This window comes from Tachypleus tridentatus, chromosome 8 (assembly GCF_004210375.1).
Source record: "Tachypleus tridentatus isolate NWPU-2018 chromosome 8, ASM421037v1, whole genome shotgun sequence".
In the NCBI taxonomy this organism is placed as follows: domain Eukaryota; kingdom Metazoa; phylum Arthropoda; class Merostomata; order Xiphosura; family Limulidae; genus Tachypleus; species Tachypleus tridentatus.
In genome coordinates this window covers 144236550-144248031 of record NC_134832.1, presented here as the reverse complement: position 1 = coordinate 144248031, position 11482 = coordinate 144236550, and the positions used below count along the sequence as shown (strand labels likewise).

Here is an 11482-nt window from a genome sequence, read left to right as displayed (position 1 = left end):
ATCTGCAACACCCCTACAATCAGGTACTTGTTCATACTCTCCTCTCTAAGACGTGCCCAGTGACAGTCAGTTGGAAACTCTCTTTGTTAACCTGAAGATGATCTAGGAAGATCGAAACTTTGTTCTCTGCTTATGAGTAAAAGTGTTAATACCCATACCAGCCATTCTGAGATACATTTTTATTTTGAGTGGGTTTCTTGTCATCAAGAATTGGCGTTCTTTGTCATGGACATGGACAACAGACAGAACAAGTTGTTGGGCCTTTTGTGGTATGTACACAGAAAGCAGACAATACCAAATGTTGAGTTATGCATGTTAGGAGTGGACCTTATGTGTTATGGACATAGATAGCAGACAGTACAAATTATTGGGCCCTATGTGTTATTGACAACATACAATACAATGTACTGGGCCTTGTGTGTTATGGACAATATACAATACAATTTATTTGCTATGTAATGGACAATGTAAAATATAGATTTGGACCCTGTGTATTATAGAATGTATACAATACAAATCATTGAGCCCTGTTTGTTATGCCTTGACATCAGTATTGTAATTTCAGAGGAAGGGTTTACTTGATGGTGACTAAACAAGGCGACATTGTTTTCAGTTATGTTAGACTTTTTCCAAACAGTTGATAATGTTCCACAGTAATACAGCAAGGATTGTGATGACCTGTCTTGACCAAGAAGCTATAGAAGTCATAGATTGTTCAGTAGCAAGTTGTAATGTAAATCCTAAAGGACATCAATGCTATGCATGTCAGCACATTTGCCACCAATGAAGATCAGAGAAGTACAGCAGATTAGAAGATATGGGGACTGTATCAGAGCCTCTTATTACCAGTAGGGGGAATATGATGATAAACTGATGCAATAGCTCAGAATGGCTGGTATGGGTATTAATACTTTTATTGATAAGCAGAGAACAATGTTTCAACCTTAGGTCTTCTGAAGATGACCTAGGAAGGTCAAAACATTGTTCTATGCTCATTAATAAAAGTGTTAATATCCATACCAGCCATTCTAAGATACATTTTAATTTGAAGTGGGTTTATCATGATCAAGAATGATTCAGTAACTCTCTAACATCTCATGTTTATAGCTGACTAGATTCTCTCAGTGAAGTTAATTCAATAATGAGAGTCAGCGTAAATAAACAAAAAAGGAAATTTCACCTATTAGGTTTATCTGTAAAATTTTGTTCTCTTTTCAGAACTTTGAATCTCGAAAATAATTTTACACTGTCGTATTGGACAGTTTGTATACAGAAAGTGACTTTTAAAGTGAAACACTAGAGGGAAGGCAGCTAGTCATCATCATCAACTCTTCAGCTTCTCGTTTATTAAAGAATAAACCTTCACGTTATAACACCCCCACAGCTCAAAGGGCGAGTATTTCTGGTGTGACGGGGATTCGAATTCCGCGACTCCCAGATTACGAGTCGAGCGCCATCTGGTCATGCCGGAGCTCTTTCAAAGTGAAGACGAAGAATCTCACGAGCTTGTATTGATCACCCACATCTGTTCTAGACAGGACAGCACCTAATCGACATGTCGGTAGAATCATTAGGTAGATATTGGCTTTTCCGTCATCATAAAGATAGCGAGGTCGGTTTTATAACTTCCTGTGGGCGTTTCTACGTGCGTTAGCTTTCAGAAACGTTTCAACTACATTATTATCTGCTTGTTCGATGGTTTTTAAAGCTCATATAATAAGAGTGGAACTTTCTGTATAAATACGAGCGTGGCATTATTATCCGTGGTTCATTATTACCAAAGATATGTAAATTATATGCGTTGCAGTTGGGAACCTTGAAGTGACCATCGGTCGTAGGTAGTGTTATCACACATCTGTAAAATACTATCCTTGCCAGTAATATATGTTACGTCTATATTTCTCTAAGATTTTGAAATACGGGCTTTACTAGTTACGTATGTCGTATCCACGTTTTCTCAGTGTGTAAGAAACAGTTCTTACTATTGGCACGTTATTTCTAACAATGTAAAAAATACGATTCTAACCCATTACACGTTATTTTTTACAATGTAAAAACACGATTCTAATCGATTACATGTATGCAGTGTACACGATTTTCTAAGAATGCTATAAAATACGGTTGTCACCAGTAGTGTTGTCCACACATTTAAAGGATATCTTTATGTATAAAACTGTCTCTTTTTAGAGTCTTGGCGCCATAATTAAGATGTGAAAAACTGACTAAAGCAGTTTTGATGACATTTAAGAGTAACTCGAATGCTTCCAAAACGAGTTTTAGATGGATATGGAATGGAAGGAACGGTTCTAGTTTGTCTTCTGTTTCAGTTTTTGATGCGTGACGATGACGCTAAACGAAAGTGATTTTTAATATCGGATATAGCACGTGCCTTCGTTAATCATCGATGTTCAGTAAACTCTAAAAACACACAGATCATCTTGTGAAGTCAATAAAATAAATGTCAGATGAGGCTTACTTTTATTCACCACTAAAGTAAAGCGTTATAATATAGTTCTCACAATTAACATACAAGTACTCCTCGATTTATGCGATACTTACGTTCCAGGAATTGGTCGCTTAAGTTAAAATCGCGTAAATCATAGTATTTCCCATAGAGTATACACAATTCGTACAACCCCAGTGGGAACGCGATTAGTCAAACCTCAATAGACTGCAGGAGTGCCGTCTATGCTCACGTTGTCAAAATTATATATCTACAGAGAGCATCAGCTTCAGTGTGAAGTATGTATGATAAATTGACCTTAATGACTTCGTTGTATCATCAAACGAACCTCGCGAATAACCGTATTGTTATTGTCATTGTAACGCACTTCAACTGGCGTGCGTCACGTTATCGCGGTTGTTATCGTAATAAAGCGTGTGCATCGGCTAAACCTTGAAGCACGCGGTGAGTAAATGCTTCTACAGTATTTGTACCGTTACAACACACAAATCGCTCGAAAAACGCGTTTATCCGAATTCGCAAGCGTGTAAATCGAGAAATGGTGTTATTCCATCGATCGAGTGAGTCCAAAAACGCGTAAAATGAATTCGCGTAAATCGAGAATTACCGATATATTGTTACTATTGTGTTTTATTTAGGTATAAAACGTATATTATGGCCCTCGCCGTTTGCTTACATTGTACCACTGTTCTTTCTTGGGATATAAAATTTATAACATAATTGTCAACATAAATATTTACCGTATACGCGCATGTGACGTATAAAACTGTCCCACCATCATGTATGCTCTACTCACAATTTTTCTTATATTATTTTAGAAGGTATTTTCCAAGTTTCTTCATCATATTAATGTGATGTGTCCTAAGCAGTGTGGTTATTACAATGCTTGGCTAGCAATTTGTGGATAATGGATAAAAGTTTTGTTGCCAAATTTGCTTGTATTTTCAACTGTGGGTGTGTTATAATATGACAGTTCCTCCAAATCTTAACTGGAGAAAAGTATCTCACTACTTTGTCAGTGGATAGCATTGACTAGCTGTTTTATTTCTAGTCCATCACTCCAAAATTACGAACAGCTAATGCTAATCTTCGAGTAGCTTTGTGTAAAATTTATCAAAACAAAGATAAAAATAACAAACATTGTTTGTTTGTTTTGAATTTTCGCACAAAGCTACACGAGCGCTATCTGTGCTTGCCGTCCCTAATTTAGTAGTGTAAGACTAGAGGGAAGGCAGCTAGTCATTACCACCCACCGCCAACTCTTGGGCTACTCTTTTACCAACGTATAGTGGGATTGACTGTCACATTATAACGCCCCCACGGCTGAAAGGGTGAGTATGTTTGGTGCGACGGAGATTCAAACCCGCGACCCTCAGATTACGAGTCGAATGCCTTAAGCCACCTGGCCATGCCGGGCCTACCTGTGTTTCAAGAACCAAGACGACAACTCACAACATATACCTGTGTTTCTAGAAACAGGTAGACGGCTTACAATAACTACTTGTGTTTCAAGAACCAAGAAGACAACTCACAACATCTACCCGTGTTTCAAGAACCAAGAAGAAAACTCATAACACCTACCTGTGTTTCAAGAAACAAGTGGACAACTCACAACACCTACTAGTGTTTCCATAAATAAATATATAACTCACAACGTTTACCCGCGTTTTAAGAATCATTTAGACAAACAAGAACATATACCCGTGTTTCATAAAGAAGACAACTTACAACATCTACTCTTATTTCGAAAATCAAGTAATTAACATATTTCCGAGTTTACAGGATTAAATAAGCAAACGACAACACCTATCAATGTTTCTAGGCCCAAATAGACAAACTACAAGACGTTTCGGTGTTTCTATGACTAAATAAACAAATCACAACACTTACCTTCGTTTTTAGGACAGAGTAAACCACATTCAACTCCTGCCCGTATTTCCAGAACTAAGTATAAAATAGCAACACCTACCTTTATTTACAGGGCTATGTAGACAACTCACAACACCTACCTGTGTTTCCAGATCCAAGTAGAGATCTCATAACATCTATCTATGTTTCGAGAACCAAACAGACAACTCACAAAATCTATCCGTGTTTTCAGAACCAAGTATAAAATCACAACACCTACCTGTGTTTCCAGGACCATTTAGACAACTCAAACACCTACTCTTACAGGGAGGACTAAGAAGTAATCTCAAAACACCTATCCGTGTTTGAAGAATAAAATAGGGAACTCATAACATATACCTATATTTTTGGAACCAATTAAATAACTCACAACACTTTCCTTTGTTTCTAGGATCCAGTAGACAACTCAAAGCACCTATCTATGTTTTAGGACCAATTAGATAACTCAAAAACAACAAACCAGAAAAGATCTCTGTACTATACTGTATAAAGTTATAAACTGGTTGGCTATTATTCAAACACTCCAAGGTAAGGTGCTTGTAGAATAGTGTATCAAGTTATAAACAGACTTGATTGGTTATTGTTAAGTTACTTCAAAGTAATGTGTCTATACCATAGTGCGTCAACTCATGGAGAAATATGTTTTTTGATATTAAGATAGTCCAAAGAACGATGGCTGTAGTGTAATGTATTAAGTTATAAGCATGCTTAGTTGGTTATTGTTAAGATAATCGAAGGGACGATACCTGTAATGAAGCATGTCAAGAGAAACTTGGCTGGTTATTATTAAGATACTCTGAGGAAAGATGCAGTGTAATGTAGCAGGATATAAACAGATTTACTTGGTCATTATTAAGTTATTTCAAGAGCAGATGATTGTAGTATAGTATATCAAATTGTATCATAGAAAGATTTAATTGTTTATTATTAACACTAGCCGATGATTACCTGTAGCGCCAGTGCATTAGATCCGCGTGTGACGTATTCATGACGTCATATATACATCCTGAGAATGGATAAAAATAAAGTTCTCCGTGACCCATACTGCAAATTTGCATGCATACAGGATAAAAAATTCGTGAAGTTGGGAGTTACACATTGCGTGATAAAAACGTTTTTCCAGTATCATATAATCAAAAGTTCGATTATAGTATTATGATGATGATACTCGAAGGAAGGTGCTTGTAGTGTATCAAGTTATAAACAGGCTTGATGGCAGCTGCTTTTATCAATACTTTATTCACACAGTATTAAATCTCTACAAACTTATGTATCTATGTAATTTTCACAAGTTAAACAACAATCTGTTGGCATAATTTTTATAATCACAACGTCAAATATAGACACACCTATATGGTTGTAGTATAAAGAAATATTTGAATAACTGATTGATATTCTATATGAAACTTATAAGTTTCTTTGACTTTATGATGACATTGAAAATGAATACATGTTTAAAAGACAGATGCTTGACCACGTAAATAAATACATCCAGTATGTAAGTTAGTAACTCTAAAATACAGTACACGGTTAGAGTTTCAGGGTATACTACAGTGTGAATTCAGGACCTGAAAGAAAACCAGATAGATAAAGTAACCTTAATTTTAAGCCTTAACTTAAACTATTTTTTCAAGTACTGAACAGAAGAGACTTTGAAAGTTTTTTCTTAAAACCGTTTGTTTTGAGTTTTATGTAAAGAATAGTGATGAATATGCAAACACAACTCAGTATCCTCAACATATTAGATATTTATAAAAAAAAATGAGGTATCCAAAATCTTAGTTATTCAAGGTCAAAGGTCAGAAATTGAAGTTTTGGGTAAAAAGTATTGCTAATAGAATCCTTGAAGAAAACATCGCAGACAGCAACATATTCAGTGTGTATGTATTTCACCACTTTATCAAGAATATTACAGTTTTTGTTATGAAATATAGCGAAAGAATATTTACATAAAAATATAGTTTGTGACACATGGCGGAAGAATATTCACAAAAATATATAGTTCACATTATTTGTTTATACGAATACAAACTTATAGGAAAATAAGATTTTGTTTATAAAAGTTCTAGTCTCCCAATGAAACATACAAAGCTATGTTTGGCAAACGGTCTACATTTAAAATGATGTGTTGAACAAGTTGAACTGAGTTAATTCTAGACATTTCTGAGCTTTATATTTGATTTCGAGACGTTTCTGGCATGTATTTTGTGACAGAAGTCCACATTTGGCAAATAAGATTCATTAGCACATGAATTTGGCAAGAACAAAACTATGAAATAAAAGAGACATACAAATAAATAAATACAACTAAAAACAACATCCTCTTTTAGTTTACAATATAGATTAGTCTATAATAAAACGAGTTTTTATTGTGCAAAGCAAAAAAAAAAAGGTTTTTAATTATATGTTTTTATACAAGTGCCCAAGAAGTATGCAAACCAGATATACATTCTAATTCTATTTGGCAACACAATAAATACAAAATAGTAATAAAAACACCTAAGTATATTCATCTGAAATACTTCTTCATAAACGGCGCTGAGAAAGCGCCTCATAACGCAACTAACACAAACTAGGCTTAGTTTCATGTTATTCTCATGGAGTGCATTAAAAAAAAAAAGAAGAAGAAAAGATAGATAACTTGGTAGATAAGTATACGATTTTTTTTTTGGAAGGGGGGAGAGTGTAACTTAGCATCGTGAGTTATTATTGTGTTTAAGGCCGAAAATATCATTGATGGTTAGGGTACCCAACTGAAAACAATGTATTCTAATCACTATAAGTAACGTAGTTTGAACATTATGTATAATTACGTCTAGTACTGCATATGTTTAGATGTGATTTGTGTAAATGCTTGCTTTGATCAGAAGTAATATTAATTGAAGACGAGCAAAGAAATATATTACCGTTTTTTGTTTGTTTTCTTATTCAAGTTATAGTTAAACATTTGAAGTTGTTTAGTAGAGTTCACCCAAAGTTTGAAATGAAAATGTCATTTATAAATTTTGGAAGATGTCATGACGTAGGACAACCTTAACTGTTGATAATATTTTCCATTGTCATCAGTAATGGGTCTTCAACTATATTTACCAATATCATAACTACTTCGGAAAAACATATGTCAATGCTTTTCTCTCTCTCTTATGGGGTAACTTCACTTATACTTGTTATTTTAGGTATGACACTTTAGGATATATACCTAAACAGATAACAAACATGAACCTTCTCACTTAAGGGTTTATCGGCATAAATTAATTGTTTCTTTACGGAACTTATTAGACATTGTTGAAAGCAGTAACTAACAGTAGAGAGATCAAGTTAACCACGCCGATTTTCAATGAGTTGGATAAGTATATATAAGTTAAATTAACAATGCATTTTAGCTGAGGATAGACACTGGCCTAACATCAATTGAAACAGTGACTCACAGAGTTTAAATCGTGAAGTAAACGAACTTCAAATGTCACATATTAGAGTCTGAACAGCGTCAGGTCAATGAATATCAGAAGTAGTACACTCTTATTAAGTATATAATTCTTACTGACAATGTAAACCAATGATGAGTTACCAGAAACAACGTACTTGTTCAGTATCTAACTGTTAATGACATTGTAAAGAACTGGAAGGAAGTTTCCAGGAACAGTCTATTCTTAATTAGTATCTAACTGTTACTGATATTGTAAACAATTGGAAATTTACTAGAAATAATATATTTTTACTGCTATTATAGATACAATATACACAACAGTGTTTTGTCTAGTTACAAATGTCCTTGAGTAAACGTTGCAGACCTTTATAAGTGATATAGGTCAAAATATAAGCACGTGCACAGTCTTATTCGTCGCACTTGAACCATTATAAACATCAGACTCAGTGCTAAGGGACTGATGATCCTTTGGGCCACTATATTATAGTGGATAGCTTTAATTACGTTTGATTACTTTTATTTTTTGAATTGAATCAACTTATATTTCATCCGAGGCTCTTTAAAAATGTAAATAACATAACACATTTTGTAGTGATATGTATAATACACCTACCTACACCAACCTTATGGATATTCTTAATGCGTAGCTTTATCTTTCACACTGTTCAATGTGTGCAACTTTCTAACTACAGAGCCAGTTCTGTACATTTCTAACCTTTCTCCAGCAAAACTTCAAAAGTTGAGTTTTATATTTTCTGTGTTAAGTCTGTAATTATATACTTTAACGAAACAGTGAAAGTAGAAGATGAAAAAAAATCCGTGAAAATACATCTTTATGAAATATATAACAATGTATTATTCAATATACATAATATTATCGATTGCGTATTTATGTTTAGAAAATAAGATATCCTATTTTCAACACAGACATTATAATATCCTTCAAGTTACCTCCATGGTGGTGGAGCCTTGGGGATCTTAGTAGTTGTTTTTTTCACTGTCTGGTGTCGGCGAGTGGACGCATCTGTTGCAACGACCTTCTTTTTAACGTTAACACGGCGTTTTAGATTAGATGATTCTTGACCAATCACTTTACAGGACACTCGACTGTGAGGCTGTTTTACAACTGCCTTCATCTTAGGGGTGAAAGGTCTGAAAATTGTGATAGTATCAGCAAATCTGACCGACTTTGTTGTTTTACAGGGTTTCTTGTGGCATATTGTAGTGTCCGCTATACTGGACAATATAGCGATGTCTCTCGGTGCGATCGGGTGCTCTTCAGCGTCCTCGAACATGTCCAATGATATATCGCTTCCAGAACTCCGGCGTTCGGTCAGTGGAGAGGTGGAATCAATTTCATCTTCCATAGCATCTTCTACACCTTCATCTTCCCAGGTAGTGTCACACAAATAGCTGATGAAATGAGGTTCCACAGTCCAGTTCGACCCAATTGTGTGGTCTAACCTAACTCTCTTCTTTGTCTCTGAGGTCAAGTCCAGTAGACGAAGATGCAACCCTTCTGGAGTGGCATATAGAACTGGAGTGGCTAAGTTTGTGGGATCTCGAACTTTCTCTTTATTTTTCTTAACCTTATTAGATGCTTCAGTTTTTAGTTTTTTATTCTTGATTGGCCTGGCTGAAATTTCCCCAACAGCCCCTTTTTTGCAAAAGCAAAACATCGCCGTAAACTTGCGACGAAAATCTTTCCTTTGCCAATATATGACCAAGGGCACGAGAAGGGGAAAAATATATCGAAACCAAGTTACTGTTATGTCAACGTCGGATGTTACCACTTCCAAAGGTTTAGTGACGTTGGTAGATAAGACAAGATCTGTGTTGTTGTAACACTTACACAGTTGGCCTCTTTGTTGTACAAAAATAAACGGAATTTCACAGACGAGATACAGGACAACAATGATACTTATGAGTTTAGTGCTAACCCATTCGTTCCAGAGAAAGGATTGTTGGAAAAACAGATCTGTGTAAGACTGATTCCTTCTTTGTCTTTTTGCTATCCTATTTTCTTGAATATTCTGCACTATTAAATAAACGAGACAAATCAAGCTAATAAAAAGGGGAACTGCATAACAACAAATTGTCAATACCAAATAATATGTTAACCATTCGTCATCCGCCATGCTGCACGAGTAACGGCCTGGAAAAACTTTGACTTCGATTACTCCTGCGAGGATAGGTAAAGACAGCGCCACTCCAATGGCCCACAGTGTAACTATGGCAACGGTTTGTTTCTTACGAGTGAGTACACGTTTGAATGAAAGAGGTGTCCATAATGCAGCCCACCGCTGAAAGCACATGAAAAATATAGCAAAACTAAACTCAATTGAAGACAAACAAGTAAAAAAAGCATTCACTGAACACAGTGTAATTCCCAAGGTCCACACCGTTCGAGTTACGTAATAAACAGCCAATAACATGTTAAATATACACTCGACCAAACAGCACAAAGATAGATTTAAAATAACAAAATTAAATGTCATTCTTCTTAAACTATAGCTTGACAAAAAAGTTATGATAATTGACAAGTTACTAGAAATAGCAATAAAAAATAGTAAAGCCAAAATGATAGATGAAGTCAGAGTTTCTTGTTCCAGGGCTGGTAAGTCTCTGGACGGTAGTACAAGATGTATTGTCACTTTTTTACCTGACGAATTGTTTCTCATAAGCTCAGCGTCGCTTGAGTTGTTCATTGTTCAATTGTAGTAAAAAACGAAGAATGGTATATTATCAAGGAAACCAATTCTGCAGATCCAACTCACAGAAATTAATAAGCATACGTTTACATTTATTCGAGTTAAATATAACTGGTTGGTATGTGTGTTGCAGTACTGCCCTCTAGCGAGGAAACATTTCTCGTGACTATGTAAGAAACACATCTTGTGAGAAAATGTTAAAGTAATATAACTAACTAGTTTTGCCTGGTTAAAGTATTAGAATTCGTAACTTCTAAAAACATTGTGTGAAATCTGCACAGTTCTGACTGGGTATTCGTATCACAGCGTTTCTATTATCGAAGGATTAATTTTTACCACGGATATATATTAGATAAGTTGGGATATTAGTTCTCGTACTGATATGTACACCTCAAACAAAATGAAAATTATTTTTTTATTTTGTATATTTTCATCAACATTGATCTACTAACACATGGTTAATGTTTTTTGTAAGGAAAAGAAAAAGTAGTCTACCGTCGATAGATTTTTCTATAAAAAAAATATTCCTATGCTATATGATAACCAAACACTAGCTGACATTAGTTAATAAAATTGATATATACAGCTCAGAAAAAAAACTAATGTTCAATAATCAACTTTCCCAAGCCCAACTATAAGTGAAAGGATCTAAATATGACTCCCCCTCAGTGGCACAATGCGAGCTTACACTGCTAGAAACCTGGTTTTGACACCCATAATGGGCAGAGCACAGATAGCCCTTTATGTAGCTTTCTGAATAAAACCAAACAAACTAAATATGACTGCACTTAGGGAAACTCACTTGGTTTAATTTTTATTCATATTTATCCTATGTAACTTTTTTTTTCATTTTAGAAAGGAAATTTTGACTGTGTCTAGTATACAGTTGGTTCATCTTTACACTCATGATTATGTATCATATGTATATAGTATTCTAGCACACATCACGTAAGTTATTGTGTCTAGTATACA

At 34.9% G+C, this 11482-nt stretch overlaps 1 protein-coding gene across 1 annotated transcript; it reads right to left on the bottom strand.

Moving 5' to 3' along the window:
• Positions 1 to 5622: 5622 nt before the first annotated feature.
• LOC143223668 (uncharacterized) lies at positions 5623 to 10616 on the bottom strand. The gene is made up of 2 exons (XM_076451916.1): positions 8751 to 10616; positions 5623 to 5940 (listed from the first exon to the last, which is right to left on the bottom strand). Exons 1-2 carry the CDS (start codon positions 10505 to 10507, stop codon positions 5934 to 5936), a joined length of 1764 nt encoding a protein of 587 aa, XP_076308031.1. The 5' UTR covers positions 10508 to 10616; the 3' UTR covers positions 5623 to 5933.
• Between the last annotated feature and the right edge of the window lie 866 nt (positions 10617 to 11482).